Source organism: Muntiacus reevesi, chromosome 1 (assembly GCF_963930625.1).
Source record: "Muntiacus reevesi chromosome 1, mMunRee1.1, whole genome shotgun sequence".
Classification (NCBI taxonomy): Eukaryota; Metazoa; Chordata; class Mammalia; order Artiodactyla; family Cervidae; genus Muntiacus; species Muntiacus reevesi.
This window is the reverse complement of record NC_089249.1, coordinates 189,599,839-189,624,200: the sequence shown is the minus strand read 5'-3', so window position 1 is coordinate 189,624,200 and position 24,362 is coordinate 189,599,839. Positions and strand designations below refer to the sequence as shown.

Genomic DNA, 24,362 nt, shown 5'->3' with positions numbered 1-24,362 from the left:
AGTTTCTTAGACAGAAGTGAAATTGTGCCAGAGGGAAATCTGGTGTAAGTCTTTTTTTTCTTTTTCTTTCTTTCTTTTTTTTTTTTTTTTTTTTACAAATCTGGGGATTCCCCTTCTCCCTCAGCAGACAGCAGTCATCAGATCTGGCTGGAGTCTCAAAGTATAGTAGAAGGTGATGAATTATTTGGTCTTTTGGGGCTGTCTAGACCAATGTAGTATTTGGGAATCATTCCCTCTCTCAGCAAATGTTTATTAAGATGAAAATTTTAATTCTTATTTTATATTTGTTTGTCTGTGCCGGGTCTTTGATCTTTAGTTGGGGCATGGAGAACCTAGTTCTCTGATGAAGCATTGAACCCTGGCTCCCTGCAGGGGGAGAGTGGAGTTTTAACCACTGGACCACCAAGAAAATGCCTAAGATGAATATATTGAATGACAGAGTCTGTGCTACTTTCTAGGGATATAGCAGTGAACAAAATTAGCACAATATTTTCTATATAGAACTATAGAGAAAGGATACATTTGAGGAAAAGCAGATTTGGGGGGAGAGGTAGAATTGAGTTTTGGATCAGTTGATTTTGAGGTGTTGTGATTTCAATATACATAGTGTATGTAATCTAGATCACAAAATGGAGGGTTTTCCCCTTCCACTCCTGGCCAATAGATGGCAATTATAACCATGAAAGTGAAAGTGTTAGTCGCTCAGTTGTGTTGGACTCTTCGCCACCTCATGGACTGTAGCCCTCCAGGCTCCTCCGTCCACAGATTCTCCAGGCAAGAATATTGGAGTGGTTTGCCCGGCTCTCCTCCAGGGGATCTTCCCAACCCAGGGATGGAATCCAGGTCTCCTGCATTGCAGGCAGATTCTTTATCGACTGAGCCACCAGGGGAGCCCAATTACAGCCATGACAATAGATTAAATCATTGAGAGAGCAACTGTAGACCGAGAATAATAGAGTCCTGAGTAAGCATTTTAAAAATCAAGGAGTGAAAGGACTTTCCAGGTGGTCCAGTGGTTAAGAATCTGCCTGCCAAAGCAGGGACCCAGGTTCAATCTCTAGTCAGGGAGGATCCCACATGCTGTGGAGCAACTAAGGCAATGTGTTTTAAGTACTGAAGCCCTTGTGCTCTGGAGCCTGTGCTCCGTAACAAGAAGAGCCACTGCAGTGAGAATGCTGAACTGAATGAAGAACTGCTCTCTGCTGTCTGCTCTCTGCAGCTAGAGAAAGTCTGCAAGCAGCAATGAAGATCCAGCTCAGCCACAGCCTCCCTCCCCCAAAAAATCAAGGAGTGGAGGAGCTGCTAATAGAGAAAACAGGGCAAGAATGGCCAGATAGATGGGACATGAGTAGAGTACAGTTTCATGCAGGACCACGGAAAGAGACCAAAGTGAATTGATTGAAAGCATTCAGAGGACAGAGCAAGAAGGAGGCTGTTCTGTTCTTGGGAAGAGCAGCTCCAGTGATTAGGATGACAGTGGTGATGAGGATACTGGTGGAGAAGGATAGTACAGGTGGTGGTGGAGGTGATGGTGGCAGCAGGGACAACTGTATTGGTGGTGCTGGTGGTGATAATGTTACTGAAAGGAGTGTGTGGGTCCGGCTGCTCAAAAGCCAGTAAACAGGCCAGGTAGGTGGAAAGGAACATTTGCTTTATTTCAGATGCTGGCCACTGGGGCAGGGGGGAGGGTGGCTGACATCTCTTCAAAGGCCTGTCCCACCCGTGCCGAGAAGCAGAGAGTGAGAGCATTTTAGCTTCCGGGGGTGGGGGGCGGGGTGACAGCGGTGGGGGCTCCATGCAGAAACAGCATAGTCATCTCTAACAGATATCTTTAAAGTGGTCATCAGTTGGTCTGACCAGCATCATCTGGGTTGTTTTAGATATAGTTATCTTCGGTTCCAGGATACACTTATTCCCATTTCTTTGCAGTCAGTTCTCAGAATTGTGGCAGCTCAAGTCCTGGGTACAGTCTGGTCATCATACAGCTAACTTCTCCACGTGGTATTTCTATAAGACAGCTCAGAGGATATCACTCAGAATATTATCTATAGCTCTTGAGAAAGAATAAAGGTCATTGACTATCCTTAATGACTACATTATTATTATTTTAGTCTCCTTTGACGGTTTTCCTTTGTTTCCACATTTCTCGCTTTTCTGATTAAACTTCTTCTTTGACTAAAGGTTATTACAGACAAAAGGCAGCGAGAGGCCATGTTGAGGGCAGCAAGGACCATGGGGTCCTGCTTCATTTCAATAAAGGTGGTGGTTGTGATGGTGATGGTACTGGAAACAGTGGAGGTTGGTGGCAGAGATCATGGTGGTGGGGGTGGTATGGTGCTGGTGGAGGCCGGAATGGAGTAGACTGAGGGAAAAATGGAAGGTGAAGAAGTGGAGACACCAAGGACAGCCAACATCAAGTCTAGAGAGAGCAGGAGACTAGTGTGTGAATGAGAGAAGATGAAGAGAGGCTTCCTTGGGCGGTTGGAGCATGGTGGAATTAGCCAGCTCTTGGGGTTGACGTCCCTGGTGGCTCAGATAATAAAGAATCTGCCTGCAATTCAGGAGACCTGGGTTCGATCCCTGGGTCAGGAAGATCCCCTGGAGAAGGGAAGGTCTACTGACTCCAGTATTCTTGCCTGAAGAATCCCATGGATGGAGGAGCCGGGCTGGTGGCAGTCCCTGGGTGATAAAGAGTCGGACATGACTGAGTGACTCACTTTTCACTTGGGGTCGACAAGGCCGTGACTCTTGCACAGTAAGACTGTTGGGTTCTCAACATCCCACTGGCCGTGCAGGCATGAGGTGGGCCTTCTTGTTCTTTCGCCCTAGTGGCCCTCTGGAGGTGGAGTGAGAGTCGGAGGTGAGAGTTGATCAGGAAGGACAGACAGTGCCACCTAATGGTCAGGCCAACGTTGTTGCAGAGGGGTGGTTCTAGAGCCAGACTGTCTAGTTTCAAATCTTGGCTTGACCAGTTGCTGGCTATGTGACTTTGGGAAAATAATTCCACTTTTCTGTCCTTCAGACATCTCTGACATGGCAGAACTTTAACAGTCTTCAGAATGGTTGTTCTCTCATCCCATTCTTTGTCCTGCAGCTGAGAGAGCTTTCAGAAGCATGAATCTGAGCCCATCACAGCCCTGCCTCACAGTCCCAAGATACTCTGCAGGCTAAATGTGCATCATAGGCATATAAGTCCCACTCAATCTGGCCCCAGTTTACCTCTCTAGCCTCATTTCCCACTCTCTTCCCTCAGGCTGCCCACCTTTCCTGAGCAACTCTGCTTAGGCACCCCTGCACACACGTTTGTGGTCCAGCCTCCGTGTGTTCACGACCACCTGGAATTTCCCTTTTTCCTCTACTGCTCTGCCCTTGGCCACAACTTCCATGTGTGCATTTTTTTTAATATATCCTTCCTTGACTCCCAAAGTAGATCCCCCAGAGCTCTACTCTTCCCTCTTTGTTACTCTGAGGTAGAGTTAACATTTCCCCTCCCTATGCATTCTATATGTAAGCAAATCCAAAGAATTATCAACTTTAAGGGGCACCATTATTTTGTTGTTCAGTCACTAAGTCATGATAGACTCTTTGTGACCCCATGGACTGTAGCCCACCAGGCACCTCTGTTCACAGAATTCTCCAGGCAAGAATACTGGAGTGGGTTGCCATTCCCTTCTCCAGGGGATCTTCCTGACCCAGGGATCGAACCCAGGTTTCTAGCATTGCAGGTGTGTTTTTTACCATCTGAACCACCAGGGAAGCCACCATTATTTTACGTACCACCAAACGTAATATTTAAACTATGACATGATGCCTTTCTCATTTTTTATAGTTTTCATTTTATTCTTATTGAACAAGCTATTATAGATTTATTTGGAAATAAGTTTTTATAATACATTGCTTTTGCATATATGAAAAGGAACCCAAGTCTCCCACTTTACAGGCGGATTCTTTACCAGCTGAGCCACAAGGAAAGCCCAACAATACTGGAGTGAGTAGCCTATCCCTTCTCCAGCGGGTCTTCCTGACCCAGGAATCGAATCGGGGTCTACTGCATTGCAGGTGGATTCTTTACTGACTGAGCTATCAGGGAAGCGTAATATACAGAGCAATCTGCTTATTTATTTATTTATGAATGAATCAGTAAATATTTATTTGTTTGGCTGTGCCAGGTCTTAAGTTGTGGCATGTGGGATCTTTAGTTGCGACAAGCAGACTCTTAATTGCTGCAAGTGGGATATAGATCCCTGACCAGGGATCAAACCTGGGCTCCCTTCATTGGGAATGCAGAGTCTTAGCCACTGGATCACCAGGGAAATTTCTTACTTGATTTATTTTGTTTATTGTCTCTCTCCGTGACTGGAATGCCAATTCCACAGTTTGAGGGTTTTTGTTTAGCTTGTGCATTGCTATAATCTTTGCACTTCCCATAGGGTCTAGCACACAGTAGGTGTTCAATAAATATTTATTTAAATGAATGCAAGAACATAAAGATTTGCAGAAAGTAGTTATCAGCTGCTTCAGAGAAGTCTAGCTCCTGAGAGGTCTGCTGGTGTTAGGGGCCAGTAACTCCCAACAATGGGGATCTCTGGGCATCTACATACTGTAGAGTCTAGGCTCAATCTCCAGGCTCACCCTAGAGGACACTGTCCATTCTCAGGTCCAAGGGATAAAACTGAACAGACAAAAGTCCCCATTCTCGTGGAGTCTTTTTGCACACGATATTCCCACTATCTGAAATTCATTTCTCTCTCTTCCAACTCCCCTTCCAACTCTCAGACCCAGGAAAGATATTTCCTTTCAGGAAGCCTTCATAGTAGCTCCCAAAGTAGCCTCTGCTAATTGATAGAAATCCTTTCATAAGGTGGTCATCTTAGGCCAGTTGCCTTTCAGCAGACCTTGATACAGGAATTAAGATGCCAATGCTTTGTTGTGGGAGGGAGGTTAAGAGCTCAGATGTACATCATTTGTCAGAGGTGCTAGGGTTGTGATCACATGACTTGTTGGGGTAGTAAGAGTTAGGACGACATAATTTGTTGGATGGTTAAATGTTGGCATACAAATGATTTTTTTTTGAGTGAGGATTAGAATACACATGCTATGTTGAGGGGAGTAATGGTTAACATGCAAATAATTTGTTGAGGGTATGTTGGGATATATATGGTTTGTTGGGGGGAGGAGGGGTTGGGATGTACATTTTTTTAAGGGAGGCTAGGAGTCACCCCAGCTAATTCTGTGGGGGAGCTCTGGAGTATGTACTGAATACCATGGAGATGATCTGTCTTGAGGTGAGGCCTTTTTATGCCCCTGTGTCAGTCATTGACCATGGGCTGCCCCTGGGGTGGGGTGGGGACATAACCTGACAGGCAAAGTGATAGATGGGGTCTGGGCAGAGCAGCAGGGGTGTCCACTACTCTGATCAAACCTTTGTCTGGTTATGTTTGCCCACTGCCTCAAAAGTTGCTACACAGAATATGCATGTCATTTCCTCTTTCATTATATTTAAATTTTAAATAAAAAAAATTGGTCTATTTATTCATTTACTTATTTTTAGCTATGCTCAGTCTCCATTGCTGTGCATGGCTTTCTCTAGTTGTGGCGTGCAGGCTTCTCACTGCAGTGACTTCTCTTGTTCCAGAGCTGAGACTTGGTTGTTGTGGGTGCTCTGGCTTAGTTGCTCCACAGCATGCATCTTCCAAGAAGAGGGATCAAATCTGTGTCTCCTGCATTGGCAGGCGGATTCTTTGTCACCGAGCCACCAGGGGCACCACAAAGGTGATTTTGACTCAGGTTGAACCTACATCTTTGTTCAATTCCTTCATCCTGTTTTCCTCCTCTCTCTCTCCTGGTAGCATTCCCAGCAAATCCCAACCACTCAGCCCCCCACTATAGGAACCTGACCTAACACAATCTCTCCCTTATTTGGTTATGTCATCAAAGCAGGAAAAAAGAATTCAAAGTTTCCAGCTGTTTCTGGTTTTATTCTGAAACAAGATTTAGAAATACTGTACAGGGAGACTGCCTCCCTGGTGGAAGCCCAGTGGAGGCAGTGAGAACCAGCCTCCAGTCAGGAAGGACACATGGATGTGGATCAAAGAACCCGCATGCCACTGCAGGAGACATAAGAGATCTGGGTTCTATCCCTGGTTAGGAAGATCTCCTGGAGAGGGGCATGGCAACCCACTCCAGCATTCATGCCTGGAGAATCTCATGGACAAAGGAAACTGGTGGGCTATGATTCATAGGGTCACAAAGAGTCAGAAATGACTGAAGTGACTTGGCACGCATCCACAAGGTCATCAAACCCAGTTTGGGGCTGCTATTGCTACTGAGGGTGGCATGAGGGCTTCGGGGAGGGGCACCCATCTCGTGGGTTCTGGGGACCCATGGGGTTCGGCGCTGCACCGATGGCCTTTGCCTCCCATCCTCCTCTTCCTTCTCCTGACCACAGCTTTCAGATGCCAGGAGTAGGCTACTGACTGGAGGGCTATCATGCAGACTACCCAGAAGGGCATTCACAAGACAGACAAATGCCTGAATGCCATCTTGAACTTCCTGGGAGGTGAGGACTAGCTTTGCAAGCATGAATGAGGGGATGGATCTAAGCCTTTCCCATGTTATGATGATAAATCCTCCCTGCCAAATGGGTGTGGCTCTTCACTGTTTGGAGTTCATCTGAATATTAGCTTTCCTTCCCTGACAAAGTGCTGCAGCCAATGTGGCAGGTGCTATGGGATTTGTGGCAAAATTAAAAAGGACTGTGATGAGGAGTACCAGTATTGTTCCTTTAAGATCTGTTGAGATGTGCAGATACCACTGGGACCAACTCAGCATGTTCATGAAACCACAGTTGACCTCTTCACTGTCAGTGTTATACATTTAGGCTGCAAAGCATACCTGGATAGCCAACGAGCCGCCATGTAGCTCTCCATACAAAAGGAAAAAAGATCTTTAAAGAAGATGCTGGGGATTTTCCTGGTGGTTCAGCAGCTAAGACTCCTCGCTCCCAGTGCTGGGGGCCTGGGTGTGATCCCTGGTAGGGGAACTAGATCCCACATGCTGCAACTAAGAGTTCACATGTGGGAAAAATAAAAAAATAAAAAAACAAAAAACCCCCAAAACCCTATGTGCTGCAACTAAGACCAGTGTGGTCAAATAAATAAATACACAAAAATTAAAGATGATGCTGACAGGTGGTGACAGCAGAAGGTACAAACCTTTGACAAAGAACTAATGTTTTTACAGCATAAAGCTGCCTTATTTTTGTGAAAGGGTTATCTTAAGACTTTATTTTGACATTAAAATTTCAAACTCAAGAAAAAAAAGTTTATCTTGCTGAATATTGCTGTCGTAGTGTGTCTTAATTGTCTTGACAAGTTTCAGAAAAGATGCATGTTAAGGGAGGAATTTTTTTTTTTTTAAAAAGACTGTAACTCAATTTTCACAACGGTCGTTACAAAAAAATAAGGTCAAATGTGAAATTCATTACAAGGTATGTTCAACATTATCTCAGTTTGGAAGTATGGGGGAACCTTCATTTAGAAGTATGTGACTTCACTTAGAAGTCACATATGACTTCACTTAGAAGTCCCACAGGGGACTTCCCTGGTGGACCAGTGGTTGAGACTCCATGCTTCCAATGCAGGGGGTGCAAGTTTGATCCTTGGTTGGGGAACTGAGATCCCACATGCCATGTAGCACGGCCAAAAAAAAAAAAAAAAGAAAAAAAGATCAAATAAAATAGACTTTAGTGAAAGTCACTCAGTTGTGTCCCACTCTTTGTGACCCCATGGACTATACAATCCATGGAATTCTTCAGGCCAGAATACTGGAGCTTCCGGGAAGCCTTTCCCTTCTCCAGGGGACCTTCCCAACCCAGGGATTGAACCCAGGTCTCCCGAATTGCAGGCGGATTCTTTACCAGCTGAGCCACAAGGGAAGCCCAAGAATACTGGAGTGGGTAGCCTATCCCTTCTCCAAGGGATCTTCCCGACCCAGGAATCAAACTGGGGTCTCCTGCATTGCAGGCAGATTCTTTGCCAACTGAGCTATCAGGGAAACCCCTAAATAGAATTTAACTGCCTTCCAAAAAAGGAAGTCAGTTTATTTACTGTAAAAATTTTAATATACATTTATGCCTGGAAAAAAGAAATACTGTACTTGGATTATGGCAGAGTACAAATAAGATCCCTTGTTATCTGCGTATGTACTCAGTCGCTAAGTCATATCAGACTCTTTGCCACCACCATGGACTACAGCCTGCCAGGCTCCTCTGTCCGTGGGATTTTCCAGGCAAGAATACTGAAGTGGGTTGCCATTTCCTCCTCTAAGAGATCTTCCCAACCCAGGGGTTGAACCCACATCTCTTGCACTGGCAGACAGATTATTTACTGCCGAGCCACTTGGGAAACCCCTCCCTTGTTATTAATATTATTTTACTGATAATAATGATGGTTGAATCCTATTTGTACATTAGTACTTAAGATTATTGTCTGGGCCACCAGAGAAGCCCATTTAGTCTTTACACCCTACTGCCATCTTCTGGGGAAACTAAGGAATAAGAAATTCAAAGCAGCTGGGTTTAATGAAGCAGGATTGAGGTTTGGAAGAAGGTCTAAATCTTGGGGTATAAGGAACTGAAGAAAATCCTACAGATATATTAACTAGTTCTTTTGGGTTTTCCTGGTAGCTCAGACGGTAAAGAATCCTCTTGCAATGCGGGAGACCTGGGTTCAATCCTTGGGTTGGGAAGATCCCTTGGAGATGGAAATGGCTGCCAACTCCAGTATTCTGGTCTGGAGAATCCCAAGGACAGAGGAGCCTGGTGGGCTACAGTCCTTGGGGTTGTAAAGAGTCAGACACGACTGAGTGACTTTCACATCATTTAAAATCTGCTAATATATTCTTATTGCCCTTGAAAATTCAGGTGTAAGGATACTCATTAATAAGCTAATTTTTGTAACAAGTGCATTAAAGTGGGATTTATGAACTTGGTCATCACATTAATTTATCCCTCCACCTATCCACCCATCATCCATCCATCCATCCATCCATCCCTTCATCTATCCATGCATCATCCACCCATCCATAACTCACTCACCTATCTGTCCATGCATCATTTACCCATCCACTCATCCATTTACCCATCGTCTTCTCATCCATTCAACAAATGTTTAAGAAATATCTTCTCTGTGCTCAGTGATTTTATGTCAAGGTGATTGATTTTACTCACTCTCAATTTTATCACATTTCAAGTGCGGTTAATTTTGTCAAATCACTTACTCTTTAGGGGAAAGAATACATTTATGGCACTAACAAAATTTGATTTTCTTTTATTTGTTAAAAAATATTTTTATTCATGCAAATAATTTTAGGCAATAAAATCAGATGGTGCAAATTAAATTTGGGAATAGACAAACGCCAGGGGATTAAAATAAAGATGTTGTTGTGTAGTTAACTCGTAATACTGACATATTTTGAGTAGCTATTGTAAACTATATACCACTTAAACTTTAATGACTTCACCACATTGCACTGTATGGAATTATTTATTCGACGTGCAATAACATGAACAAAGATTACAAACATGATGTTGAGCCAAAGAAATCAAAGAAAAAATAATTCATACAGTGTGAGCTTATTTATATAAAATATCAAAATAGACAAAACCAACCTATGATAGTAGAGATCAGGATAGTGATTTTCCTTTGGGGAAGAAGACAGTAAATGAAACAGACATGAGGGAACTTTCTGAGTGTGTTCACTTTGTGAAAATTCTTTGAGCTATGTCGATGTCTGTATATTCCTATATGTTTCTGTATGTACACTGCAAAGCAATTTTCTATATGTATGTTACAGATCAATAAAAAGGTTAAAAAAAACGAAAAGAATTTAAGAAAAACAATAAATGATTTTTGGTAGTAAGCCAAAATTGCTTTAGAAGAAATGATACAATTCAAAACAGGTATTAAGTGATTATAATGCATAGTTTGGGTTTTTCTTCACAAGTTTTTTCAGTTAGTCTGTTTTTCTTTTGTAATGTAGAGAAAAAAAAATATGTTTCATTTAGACACCAAGTTCTAGTGATGAGACTCAATAAAACTTGCTTGACTAAAAAACAAATATGTGTCTGTGCTTCTGCATCAAAGGAATATTTGCTTCATTGATTGATAACCTTGGAGGAAATAATAAGACGTATACACATAACGTTAACTGTGGGTTACACACAATAGCTGAATTCAAAATGCTTGTTCTGTATATCTTATTTTGAATACGGTGTTAAGTTTCTTATGATTTGTCATACTAGTTAATGTGAAAGCGTGTCATTATAAAGTTCACTTTGCCTTTGAGACATATTAAGAAATGTTTTTGATTTTACGGGCTAATATTGCAACTGACTAGTTTGTAAAATATATCATTCCTGTGTATAAAGCAGCGAAAAAGGTCCGCTCTCCCTTCTTACATCCTCTCCCGCTCTAAAAAAAACCCTATTCTCTTCTAAAAAAAACCAAAAATAAAACAACAACAAAAAGCCCCCAAGCCCCCAAACAAAACCAAAAACAAAGGAGAAAGGCAGGGCGGGTCAGGCGGGGGGCGGAAGGAAGGGGGAGAGGAAAGTCAAACATTGAGCATCCCAAAGTGCCAGCGAAGCACGGCCCCACCCACCAAGCCTAGGTCCCGCCCCAATCCCCACTCCACGGGCTTAAGCTCATCCCTGAATAGTCACTGGAAGGACTGTTGCTGAAGCTTCAGTACTTTGGCCACCGGATGCGAAGAGCCAACTCACTGGAAACAGACCCCGATGCTGGAAAAGACTGTGGGCAAAAGAAGGAGGGCCGGCAGAGGATGAGACGGTTAGACAGCATCACCGACTCAATAGACATGGATTTGTGCAAACTCTGGAAGACAGTGAATGACAGGGAAGCCTGGCGCGCTGCAGTCCATGGGGCCACAGAGTCGGACACGACTCAGCAACTGAACAAACAATAACAACTAGCCCGGACCGTGTGGCAAACGCCCCGCCCCTAACTCCACCCTCTAGGTCCGGTCAGACCTCACCCCAGAGCTTAACCTTACCCCCAACTGGGGGGAAGAAACTAGAATTTCTTCTCCGAGGTCATATAAAGAGGAGTTAAGCTTTCCGCCACACTCCGCATCTCCTCTGGCCCAGAGAGCCAGTGCCTCGGCCACTTCCGCTGCTGGCGGCCCTGACACCGGAAGCGGAAGTGCGCCGCGGCCGCAGACGGAGGTGGCTGTGCTGGACCGCGCGGCGCCTTGCGGTGGGAGTGTCTCCGGCCAGTCTGCAGGTGCGGTCCATCCCCTCGGGAGTGCTAGGAGGGAGCGGGGAGGGGTCTGAGGCCCTAGAACGGACGAGCTGGCCAAGGGACTTCCTCCTCGCGGTCCGCCTGGGGCTGGGGGCGGCTACCGCATAGCTTAGGTGTGCAGCTGAGCTCCCCCCGTCCAGTCTGTCGCGCTCAGGTACTCCTTGTTTGGGCAGACAGGACTGTCATCCACTTATTGCGCGGGAAGTCACGAAGTATAGTCCAGGTCCCGCAGCGAAGGCGTGGTGCACCAGCTGGCCCCAGCATTCACTTGTCCTTCCGGATTTGTAGGCCTACCGTATCTCTTTTATGCAGGATAATTTTTTATTAATAAATCACGTTTTGTTGCATATTGAATTTCAGATTATCCAGGTCTGCCCTAGGAAATTTAGGGCTGAGTCTACGTGTGCAAATTCGTTTGAGTGACTTGGCATGTGGATTTGAAAAATGGAATATATTTTCTATCGAGGGATGAATTAGATGATTTTTTTTTTTTTTTTTTTTTTTTGGTGACTGACAATTTGCAGTTCCTTAGCTTAGGACCTGTTAGTTTTCCTTTTCCTTTGCTTTTCTTTCTCCTTCCTTCTTTCATTCCTTCAAAAGCGCTTTAAATTTGTGACTTACTTTGTATCAATTTTACTTACTGCAAGAGAAGCAAGTCTTAATAAAAGCTATTTTTCACTTATGTCACAAGTCTTACTAACATCAAAGAAAAGTAAGGTTATTTAGTTCTTTTCAAGGTGGCTCCAGTCTGTAAATCACCAGAAGGCTTCAAAACATGCGACTCCTGAAAAAAGAACATAAGGTTTGTTAGTACTGGGAACTGAAATTGAGTTGGCAGTAAATTGAATGTCTTTTTAAAATAATAGGGTTAAGACTCACTTCTTTTTTTTTTTATTAATTTATTTTAATTGGAGGATAATTACTTTACAATATTGTGGTGGTTTTTGCCATACGTTGATATGAATCAGTCACAGGTGTACATGTGTCCCCCATCCCAAACCACCCCTCCCACCTCCCTCCCCATCCCATCCCTCTGGGTCATCCCAGTGCACCGGCTTTGAGTGCCCTGTCTCATGCATTGAACTTGGACTGGTCATCTGTTTCACATATGGTAATATACTTATTTCAATGCCATTCTCTCAAATCATCCCACCCTTGTCTTCTCCCACAGAGTTCTAAAGTCTTTTCTTATATCTGTGTCTCTTTTGCTCTCTTGCACATAGGGTTATCATTACCATCTTTCTAAATTCCATATATATGCGTTAATATACTGTATTGGTGGTTTTCTTTCTGACTTACTTCACTGTGTATAATAGGCTCCAGTTTCATTCACCTCATTAGAACTGACTCAAATGTGTTCTTTTTAATGGCTAATCCATTGTGTATATGTACCACAATTTTCTTATCCATTTGTCTGCTGATGGACATCTAGGTTGCTTCCATGTCCTAGCTGTTGTAAACAGTGGTGTGATGAACCTTGGGGTACACATGTCTGTTTCAGTTCTGGTTTCCTCGATGTGTATGCCCAGCAGTGGGGTTGCTGGGTCATATGGCAGTTCTATTTTCAGTTTTTTAAAGAATCTCCACACTGTTCTCCATAGTGGCTGTACTAGTTTGCATTCCCACCAACAGTTTGAGAGGGTTCCCTTTTCTCCACACCCTCTCCAGCATTTATTGTTTGTAGACTTTTGTTTGTAAATGGCAGCTGTTCTGACCTTGGTGAGATGGTACCTCATTGTAGTTTTGATTTGCGTTTAAGACTCACTTCTAGTAAGAAATAAGGAAGAAATTAATTCTGGAGGAAAATTAAATGTTAGATTTTGATTTAATGAGTGAGATATTTCTTTTCAGAATATTCATGTCCCACTGTGTCTTTTTAGAAAGAATCAATTCTTAAAGATACCTGAAATCTGGTGTTGTGGTTTTATACCAGGCATTTAAAATTATTTTTATTTTTGACTTTGGTGGTGGTGGTGGTGGTGGTGTGTATGCAGACACGTGCCTTTTTAATCTGGCTATACTGATTTATTCTTGAGTTGATTTTTTGGGCACATTTTCATTGTAGGGGGGGGATATTTAAGGGACTGGGCCCTGAACAGGGGAAATAATGTGACCAAAATAGATTCAGCACTTGCCCCTGTGGAGGTTTTAGTCTAGCTGGGAAGACAGATTTTAAATTAGCAATAAGGGTGATGTATGTGGCGACTTAAAAATATTGCACAGTGTGAAAAATTGCACAACTTGAGAGATGTGTGTTGTTTTATTTGGGGCAAAATGAAGACTGCAGCCCAGGAGACAGCACCTCAGACAGTTCTGAGAAACTGCTCCCAAGAGGTAGAGGAAGGAAGGTCAATATTTTGGTGAAGGGGGAGTTCAGTGCAACCAGCTGCTTACTTTACAGAAGGTTTTCTGCTAGTCATGAGGAGCTGATGTCATCGTGAAGGGAGTTCATGCTTTTCTAGATATGAGGAGATGAAAAGATTGGGTTCATAAAACCAGTTCCTAAAAATATCTATCTGAAGACCTGTTCCACCAGTTTTCCTGAGGCAGTGTGCCTCATTCATACTCTCCACCCAGAACTCGCTTCAGGGCATGTCAAAGGTCAGTAGGAGTGGCAGCATCACCGCAGGATACAGTCCCAGGAGAGGCAGGTGGCTGATGCCCTTGACAAGTGCCAGTTGTAGTTGACACATCCTTGAGATGTTACACAAAATTCCATTTGAACTTTTTGGCTAAACCAATAGAAAACACAGAACAGGAGAACTTAAGAAAGTCAGGATAAGTATCTTAAAAGGGACAAACGTTTGAACCTGAAAGATGTGTTGTATATAGCTAGACAAAGAGTCAGGCTGTGGAATTGGAGTAGGGAATAGATTTGAAAGAATCATAGAGGCATAATCTCTCAAGCAGTACAAAGCCTGGTGTGTTCTAGGAACTGAGAAAAGATGGAGAAAGTTAAAACAGAAAGCCAAGTGTGGAGTGCAAGAGTTGGGTGGAGGGGAGGGAGGGCCTGGAAGATCACGGTAAGCTTTGGACCTTGTTCTAAGGCCATTTGGAAGCCATTGAATCAGAGTTTTAAGTAGGGAGTAATATGATTTTGTTGATGATTTAAACAAAGCAGTAGCTTTTGGATTTAGCATGGAGTTTAGGATGGATAAGATGGTAGCGATAACCCTATATGCAAAACAGAAAAAGAGACACAGAAGTACAGAACAGACTTTTGAACTCTGGGGGAGAAGGTGAGGGTGGGATGTTTTGAAAGAACAGCATGTATATTATCTATGGTGAGGCAGACCACCAGCCCAGGTGGGATGCATGAGTCAAGTGCTCGGGCCTGGTGCACTGGGAAGACCCTGAGGAGTAGGGTGGAGAGGGAGGTGGGAGGGGGGATTGGGATGGGGAATACGTGTAACTCTATGGCTGATTCGTGTCAATGTATGACAAAACCCATTGAAATGTTGTGAAGTGATTGGCCTCCAACTAATAAAATGATATTTAAAAAAAAAAAATGAATGCAGAGTCCACACGTATAGAAGCCTGGGTAAGTTCAGAACTCAGATGATTTTGGAGCTGAAAAAGTTGGGATTTGGTAATGATGGTGAATTGGAAAAGCTTGAATGTTTAAGATGTGTAGGAGGTAGAATTAGAGAATTTGGTGTTTGATGTATTCTCTCTACCACATGATATAGAGTAAGTATATAAGTTAGTTGCTCAGTTGTGTCTGACTCTTTGTGACCCCATGGACTGGGGCCCTCTAGGGTCCTCTGTCCATGGAATTCTCTAGGCAAGAATCCTGGAGTGGGTTGCCATTCCCTTCTCCAGGGGATCATGCCAACTCAGGGTTCAAACCTGGGTCTCCCGCATTGCAGACAGATATTTACCATCTGAACCACCAGGTTTGATTATAGAGTACAGGTTGGCAAACTGTGGTCTGTGGGCCAAAACTGCTCCAGTGCTAGTTTCTATTAATAAAGTTTTATTTGAATACGATAAAACACAAATATTGTTGCCTGGAGAATTCCATGGACAGAGGAGCCTGGCAGGCTACAGTCCATGGGATCACAACGAGTTGGACACGACTGAGTGACTCACTCATTCACTCATTGGAGGCTATGTGTTTACATGCTCCCTATGGCTGTTTCTGTGCTATAATCACAATTAAATAGTTGCCATACATGTGGCTCACAGACGTTTTCCCCCTTAATTCCTGATTTCATCATTTGTTTATTATTTTTGACTGTGCTGAGTCTTTGTTGCTGCACAGACTTTTCTCTAGTTGTGGCAAGTGGGGGCTACTCTCCAGTTGCGGTGCACGGGCTTCTCATTGTGGTGGCTTCTCTTGTTGCAGAGCAGAGGCTCTAGGTGTGTGAGCTTCAGAGTTGTAGCATGAGGGCTGAGTAGTTGCGGTTCCCAGGCTCTAGAGCATAGGCTCAGTAGTTGTGCACAGGCTTAGTTGCTCTGAGCCAAGTGGGATCTTCCCTGATGAGGGATCGAACCCGTGTCTCCTGCATTAGCAGGTGTATTCTTTACCATGAGCCACCAGGGAAGCCCGCCATGTGAACTCTTAGTTGCGGCATGTGGGATATAGTTCCCTGACCAGGGATCAAACCTCAGCCGCCTGCATTGGGAGTGCGGAGTCTCAGCTATGGACCACCAGGGAGGTGCTGTGGCCCACACGTCCTAAGCTCTTTACTATCTAGCCGTCTATAGAAAAGGTTTGCCAACCTCTAATGCATAAAGCACGCGTCAAGTGCCGTGCCGGTGGCAGGATGTGGCGTCCTGAAGAGAGTGGTTGTTGTTCAGTCAGTAAGTCGTGACCAACTCTTTGTGACGCCATGGACTGCAGCACCCCAGGCTTCTGTGTCCTTCACCATATCCCGGAGTTTGTTCAAACTCATGTCCATTGAGTCAGTAATGCCATCCAATAATCTCATTCTCTGTCGCCCCCCTCTCCTCCTGCCCTCAATCTTTCCCAGCATCAGGGTCTTTTCCAGTGAGTCAGCTCTTTGCATCAGGTGGCCAAAGTATTAGAGCATCAGCTTCAGCCTCAGTCCTTCCAATGATTATTCAGAGTTGATTTCTTTTAGGATTGACTGGTTTGATCTCTTTGCTGTCCAAGGGACTCTCAAGAGTCTTCTCCAACACCACAGCTCAAAAGCATCAATTCTTTGGCGCTCAGCCTTCTTTACGGTCCAGCTCTCACATCCGTACATGACTACTGGAAAAACCGTAGCTTTGATTGCACGAGCCTTTGTCAGCAGAGTGATGTCTCTGCTTTTTAGGTCACTGTCTAGGTTTGTAACAGCTTTTCTTTCAAGAAGCAAGCATCTTTTAATTTTAGGGACACAGTTCTGTACTTGGAGGGTTTACGTCGTGGTTGGAGAGAGAGAGGCAAACTCACCTAAACAAATATATGTAAAAATCCCAACTTCATAAGGGTAATGGAGGAAAAGTAGAAAGTGTTAGAGGTTTTTTTGTTTTAAAAAAATTTTTTTTCGTTATTGATGTGGACTTTTTATAATTAAATTTTCATTTAATCTGTTACAGTGATGTTTCTGTTTTGTTTTGGTTCCTTGGCCATGAGGCATGTGGGATCTTAGCTGTCTGACCAGGGATAGAACTCGAACTCTCTGCATTGAAAGGCAAAGTCTTAATTACCAGACTGCTAGGGAAGTCCTTTGAGGTGTTTTAAGGGAGCTTCCTAGGTGGCTCAGTGGTAAAGAATCCGCCTGCTAATGCAGGACACTCAAGTTCAATTCCTGGTCCAGGAAGATCCCCTGGAGAAGGAAATGGTAACCCACTCCAGTATTCTTGCCTGGGAACTCCCATGGACAAGAGGAGCCTGGTGGGCTACAGTCCATGGTGTTGCAAAGAGTCAGACATGACTTAGTGACTGCACAACAACAACAAAGAGGAGAAGTGGTCCTTTTATTACGTGAGAGGAGTCAGTAGGAATGGTCAGGGCCTGCGGTGTGAAAGATGACGAGGGGCCTAATGTGTTGCATATTGAAGTAAATTTCCTAGTGAGGCTGTTTGGCTTGGCCGCCCTGCTCATGGTCCACAGAAGTGGAATTAATTACCCGGGCCAGACCACTGCTTGATGTTTTGCTTCCAGTCTCATTTCTCCTTTTACCTCCATCTTTCTTATTGCAGGAAGAACACACACTGAACCTTTAAACCCTGGCGCTGGTATCATGGTGAGGGGGAAGATTGAGCCTGGACGGTTGTGAGAGTGGGAAAATCTTGTACTCGGGGCCCTGTCTGCTCTCTCGGAAAGGGGAGGGAAGTGTGGAGCATCTTTAGCCCCGTCCCCGGGACTTTTTAGCCTCTTTCAGTGCATGACCTGCAGTTCTGGAGGGAACTGGCGAGGATGGAGGGTTCCCAAAGCAACCTTGGGGTTTGGTACCTAATTCCGCAGTCTAATGGCAGTGAGGGGGCTCAGACTGAGCTGGCAGCTGCAGAGCTCCTCCACGGCCATCCCTACCATCGCTTGTGAGACCTACCGAAAACACATGTGGCTCTAAAAATTAAGGTTAATTAAAATCCAACAAAATTTAAACCTCAGCTTCTCAGTTACCAAACCACGTTTCTCAAGTGCTCAGGAGCCACACGTGCTGGTGGCTGCCTTTTTTTGGAAAGTGCAGGCATAGAACATTCCATTCATGACAGAGAGCTTTACCAGTCAGTGCTGTTCCAGACGATTTCGAGATTAAAAGGTCATCATGTTTCTCAGATGCAATGGAAGTTCAGTTTTAACAGGCATAAAACAATGACTTATCCTAGGGACTTCATGAAAATGAAAAGAGCAAGCTCAAACTTCTGATGCCTTGAATAAGGAGTTCAGGAAAAACTCAATACCTCTGAGAAGGACAGGCTCTGTCATCACTGGATAGTGGAGCAGCAGAGAGCCAACGCTTCTACTTTCAGATTTGTCCAAATGTTAAAAGAAATTAATTATTTTCGGTTGGGTACGCCATATGAGCTGTGTCCCAGCAGCTCTTCAGTTCTGCCCTAGTAGCACAGTGACAGCCACAGAGATTAACAGATGGGTGTGGCCATGTGCCAATAAAACTTTATTTAGACAAACAGGAGGCAGGCCCGGTTTGCTGAGCCCAGCTTTGCAGAGAACACTGAATATTCTCGCGCTGGGTCTGCCTTCCCCAAGGGATAAACCCTCATTCTGCAGAATGGTGGGGGTGGTCCTTGCTGAGCCGCAATACATGCGCTGCCTTAGGAATCAGTCACCTTAGAGGATGTGGCGATGGAGCTCATCCAGGAGTGGACGTTGCTGGACGATGCCGGGAGGAACCTGTGCAGACACGTGCTGCAGGACAACTGCAGGACCCCGGCGCCCAGGGGTAAGGCTTTCAGTACTCTGGTTCTTCCTGTATGCAGATGCTCTTTTTTAAAAAAAAATTGCTTATTTATTTTTTTTATGGCTGTGCTGGGTCTTTCTCTGCTTGGGGCGAGTGGGATCTCCTCTCTGGTTGTGGTACGCGTGTTTCTCATTGCAGCGACTTCTCCTATTATGGAGTACAGGCTCTGGGATGCGCAGGCTTCAGTGGTTGTGGCTCCCTGGCTCTAGAGCACTGGCTCAGTAGTTGTGGTACATGGGGTTAGTGGCCCCACGGCATGAGCGATCTTCCTGGAGCAGAGATTGAATCCACCACGTCTCCTGCATTGGTAGGCGGAGAAGCCCTGCAAATGCCCTTTAAGTGCCTGTCACATGGCTACAGTGATGCGGTGTGGGTTCCATTTGATTTGTCATTCATGGGCTTTCATAGGATAACAGCTTTATGCATTGAGTGGACTTCAGTCTCTCTGTAGTCAGGGCTTCCCTGGTGGCTCAGACGGTAAAGAATCCGCCTGCATTGTGGGAGACTCAGGGTCAGTCACTGGGTCAGGAAGATCCTCTGGAGGAGGGAATGACTTCCCACTCAAGTATTCTCGCCTGGAGAATTCCATGGACAGAGGAACCACAGAGGAGCCTAGCGGGCTATACAGTTCATGGGGGTTGCAAAGAGTTGGACACAACTAAGCGACTAATACTTCTCTATGGTCAGGACCTACATAGGTCTCCTCGAGTTTGGTCTTGGAACGCAGAGAACCTCAGTTCAGAAGGGCAGAGAGGAGACTGTTTGTGGTTTGGACCCTTGTAAAGGAACCTCATTGAATTCATTAAAAAAAAAACTGAATGTGATTGCTTAGGTCCCCGCCTACTTGCTTGGCTTCAGGAGCTAAGGCCCAGGTGGAGAGTGGGCAGGCTGGGGAAGCATTATTTTCCCCTGCAAGCCCTCCCTCCCTCGGCCCATATGTCCTTCTCCAGCAGCAGGGACTCCACCATGCAAAGCCAGTCTCATCTCCCAGGTGGAGCCAAGAGAAGAGCTGAAAGCAGCGGAGCACAGCGTTCTCTGTGCCACAGGTGTGGGTGAGTACCCGGGGGCATAGGGTGTCGTGACCCACTCAGACTGGGCTTGAGAGGCGGGTGCTGCTGGGAAGTGTCAGTTTGAGAGTGTTTGTAAGATTCTTTATTCTGAGGGGAAATAAGACTGTTTGGGGTGAGTTCCTTTAACTCTTCTTTTTTTCACTTTCTAACTGTCCTCTAAATGTTGGTTTCAGATTTCTGTTGATGTATGGCAGAAACCAGCACCACATTGTAAAGTGGTTATCCTCCAATTAAAAATAAATAAATTTAAAAAGTTAAAAGAAAAAAGATCTATTTCAATTTTTTAAAGGTTTTTTCTTTTAAAGTGTATTCTTTTTTAAAAATCGGAGGATAATTGCCTTACAGTGTTGTGTTGGCTTCTGCTATTCCACAGTGTGAATCAGCCACAAGTATACACACATCCGGTGTCTCTTGAACCTCCCTCCCACCCCCAAGACCCCATCCCACCACTCTAGGTTGTCACAGAGCACTGGTTGAGCTCCCTGTGTTATACAGTCACTTCCCGCTAGCTATCTGTTTTGCATATGGTAATGTATATGTTTCAGCGCTACTCTCTCAATTCGTCCCACCCTCTCCTTCCCCCTCTGTGTCCACAAGTCTTTCCTCTATATCTGTGTCTCTACTCCTGCCCTGCAAATCAACTTGTCTTTTTTTTTTTTTAAATTGAGATATTCACACACTGTAAAATTCACCCTTTTAAAGTGTACATTTCACAGGTTTTAGGTATATTCACAAAGTTGTGCAGCCATCACCACTGTCCAGCTCTGGAACACTTCCATCACCTCAAAAAGAAATCCTCTATTGATTAGCGGTAACTTCCCATCCCTCCTCCCACAGCCCCCAGCAACCGCTAATCCACCTTCTGTCTTTGTGAATTTGCCTGTCCTGGACATTTCATACAGATGGAATCATACATCCGTATCTGTCTTCTTTCACTCAGCATCGTGTTTTTGAGGTTCCTTCATGTCATAGCATGCAATGCTTCATTGCTTTTTAAGGCCGAATGGCAGTCCTCCTTGTGGAAGGACCACATTCTGTTGATCCATTCTGTTGATCCATCAGGTGGTGGCTGTGTGTTTTTACTTTTGGTGACTGTGAGTAGTGCTACTCTGAACATTGGTGTGCAAGGAGTTTTGTGGATGTGTTTTCATTTCTCTCGAGTGTGGGAATTCCACTTAGGTATGGAATTGCTGGGTCATTTTTTTTTTTTTTTATTGAAGGATAATTGCTTTACAGAATTTTGTTGTTTTCTGTCAAACCTCAACATGAATCAGCCATAGGTATACATGTATCCCCCCGCTTTTGAACCTCCCTCCCATCTCCCTCCCCATCCCACCCCTCTAGGTTGATACAGAGCCCCTGTTTGAGTTTCCTGAGCCATACAGCAAATTCCCATTGGCTATCTATCTTACATATGCTAATGTAAGTTTCTCTGTTACTCTTTCCATACATCTTACCCTCTCCCCATGTCTATAAGTCTATTCTCTATGTCTCTTTCTCCATTGCTGCCCTGTAAATAAATTCTTCAGTACCATCTTTCTAGATTCCATATATGTGTGTGAGAATACGAACAATATTTATCTTTCTCTTTCTGACTCACTTCACTCTGTATAATAGATTCTAGGTTCATCCACCTCATCAGAATGGACTCAAATGAGTTCCTTTTTATGGCTGAGTAATATTCCATTGTGTGTATGTAGTACAACTTCTTTATCCATTCATCTGTCAGTGGACATCTAGGTTGCTTCATGTTCTAGCTATTGTAAATAGTGCTGCAATGAACAGTGGGATACGTGTGTGTTTTTCGATTTTGGTTTTCTCAGGGTATATGCCTAAGAGTGGGATTGCTGGGTCATATGGTGGTTTTATTCCTAGTTTTTAAGGAATCTCCATACCATCTTCCATAGTGGCTGTATTGATTTACATTCCCATCAACAGTGCAAGAGCGTTCCCTTTTCTCCACACCCTCTCCAGCATTTATTGTTTGTAGACTTTTTGATGGTCATTCTGACTGGTGTGAGGTGATATCTCATTGTGGTTTGGTTTGCATTTCTCTAATAATGAGCATTGTTGAGCATCTTTTCATGTGTTTGTTAGCCATCTGTATGTCTTCTTTGGAGAAATGTCTGTTTAGGTCTTTTTCCCACTTTTTGATTGGATTGTTTGTTTTTCTGGCATTGAATTGTATGAGCTGCTTATATGTTTTGGAAACTAATCCTTTGTCAGTTCTTTCATTTGCTATTATTTTCCCCATTCTGAGGGTTGTCTTTTCGCCTTGCTTATAGTTTCCTTTGCTGTGCAAAAGCATGTAAGTTTAATCAAGTCCCACTTGTTTACTCTTGTTTTTATTTCTGTTACTCTCGGAGGTGGGTCATAGAGATCTTGCTTTATGTCAGAGGGTGTTCTACCTATGTTTTCCTCTAAGAGTTTTATAATTTCTGATCTTACTTGTGTCTTTAATCCATTTTGAGTCTATCTTTGTATATGGTGTTAGAAAATGTTTAATTTCATTCATTTACATGTAGCTGTCTGGTTTTCCCAGCACCATTTATTGAAGAGGCTGTCTCTGCCCCATTGTATATTCTTGCCTCCTTTGTCAAAAATAAGGTACCAGTAGGTGCATGGGTTTATTTTTGGGCTTTCTATCTTGTTCCATTGGTCTATGTTTCTGTTTTTGTGCCACTACCATACTCTCTTGATGACTGTAGCTTTGTAGTATAACCTGAAGTCAGGAAGGCTGATTCTTCCAGCTCCATTCTTCTTTCTCAAGACTGCTTTGGTTATTTGGGGTCTTTTGTGTTTCCATATGAACTGTGAAATTTTTTGTTCTAGTTCTGTGAAAAAAGCCATTGGTAGTTTGATAGGGGTCCCATTGAATCTGTAGATTGCATTTGGTCATATACTCATTTTCACAACATTAATTCTTTCTACCCAGGAACATAGAATATCTCTCCATCCGTTTATGTTGTCTTTGATTTCTTTCATCAGTGTCTTATAATTTTTTGTGTACAGTTCTTTTGTTTCCTTAGGTAAGTTTATTCCTAGATTTTTAATTTTTTTTGTTGCAATGGTGAATGGGATTGATTCCTTAATTTCTCTTTCTGATTTTTCATTTTTAGTATATAGAAATGCAAGTGATTTCTGTACATTGATTTTGTATCCTCCAACTTTGCTAAATTCACTGATTAGCTCTAGTAATTTTCTGATACTCTCTTTAGGGTTTTCTATGTACAGTATCATGTCATCTGCAAACAGTGAGAGTTTTACTTCTTTTCTGATCTGGATTCCTCTTATTTCTATTTCTTTTCTGATTGCTGTAGCTAGGACTTCCAGAACTCTGTTGAATAATAGTGGTGAAAGTGGACATCCTTGTTTTGTTCCTGATCTTTGGGTGAATGCTTTCAGGTTTTCACCATTGAGAGTAATGTTTGCTGTAGGTTTATCATATATGGCCTTTACTATGTTGAGGTAGGTTCCTTCTGTGTCCATTTTTTGAAGAGTTTTAATCATAAATCGGTGCTGAATTTTGTCAAAGGCTTTTTCTGCCTCTATTGAGATGATCATATGGTTTTATCTTTCAATTTGTTAATATGGTGTATCACATTGATTGATTTGTGTATATTGAAGAATCCTTGCATTCCTGGAATAAACCCAACTTGACCAGGGAAGTCACTAGTTTGTCTTTTTGATGTGTTGCTGAATTCCATTTGCTAAAATTTTGTTGAGGATTTTTGCATCTATGTTCATCAGTGACATTGGCCTGTAGTTTTCTTTTTTTGTGTTGTCTTTGTCTGGTTTTGGTATCAGGGTGATGGTGGCCTTGTAGAATGAGTTTGGAAATGTTCATTCCTCTGCAATTTCTTGAAAGAGTTTTAGAAGAACAGGCATTATCTCTTCTCTAAATGTTTGATAGAATTCTCCTGTGAGGCCATCGGGCCACGGGCTTTTGTTTTTTGGGAGATTTTTGATCACAGCTTCAATTTCTGTCAAAATGCTTTTGAGATTTGTTGTTTTTCTTGTTCAGTTGCCAAGTCATGTCCAACTCTTTGTGACCCCATGGACTGTAGCACACCAGGCTTCCCTGTCATTCATGATATCCCCGAGTTTGCCCAACAGGCTTCCCTGTCCTTCACTATCTCCCAGAGTTTGCCCAAGTCCACGTCTGTTGTTTTGGTGATGCCATCCAACAGTCTGATCCTCTGTTGCCCTCTTTTGAGATTAAGGACACTAATTTACCTTTCCCCCAGTGGTGGGTGAGGATTCTGATTTCTCCATATCATACACACACTTTTTGTTTAGTTTTTTTTAAGTTTGAAAATATTTATTTATTTGTTTGGTTGTGGCAGGACTTAGTTGCAGCACAAAGGGTCTTTACTTGCAGTGGCCTGTGGGATCTTCGTTCCCTGACCCAGGATTGAACCCAGGTCCCTTGCATTGGGAGTGTGGAGCCTTAACCACTGGACCACCAGGGAAGTCACATTTGTCTTTTTTTTTTTTTTAATTTGTTTTCTTCTTCAAACTTTTTATTTTGTATTGCGGTATAACCACGTTCATCTTTATATTGAACATTTCTATGAATATTTCTTGTTTGATTG

The 24,362-nt window shown here is 43.5% G+C and overlaps 1 protein-coding gene and 1 pseudogene across 7 annotated transcripts in view; both read left to right on the top strand.

Moving 5' to 3' along the window:
- The first annotated feature begins 6,336 nt into the window (after positions 1-6,336).
- Positions 6,337-6,952, top strand: LOC136156097 (group XIIA secretory phospholipase A2 pseudogene; annotated as a pseudogene).
- Positions 6,953-10,731: 3,779 nt separating this feature from the next.
- Positions 10,732-24,362, top strand: part of ZNF333 (zinc finger protein 333) — a 30,153-nt gene continuing 16,522 nt past the window's right edge. For 2 of the 7 annotated variants that reach the window (XM_065917567.1, XM_065917565.1), the window contains exons 1-4: positions 10,732-11,303; positions 17,475-17,518; positions 18,556-18,679; positions 19,648-19,749. In XM_065917567.1, coding sequence (XP_065773639.1) covers positions 17,516-17,518; positions 18,556-18,679; positions 19,648-19,749 — 229 coding nt within the window. In that variant the 5' untranslated portion in view covers positions 10,732-11,303; positions 17,475-17,515. Of the gene's footprint in view, positions 11,304-16,868; positions 16,964-17,474; positions 18,680-19,647; positions 19,750-24,362 lie in introns of all 7 variants that reach the window. The other 5 variants (XM_065917566.1, XM_065917568.1, XM_065917570.1 and 2 more) reach the window with 5 other exon arrangements.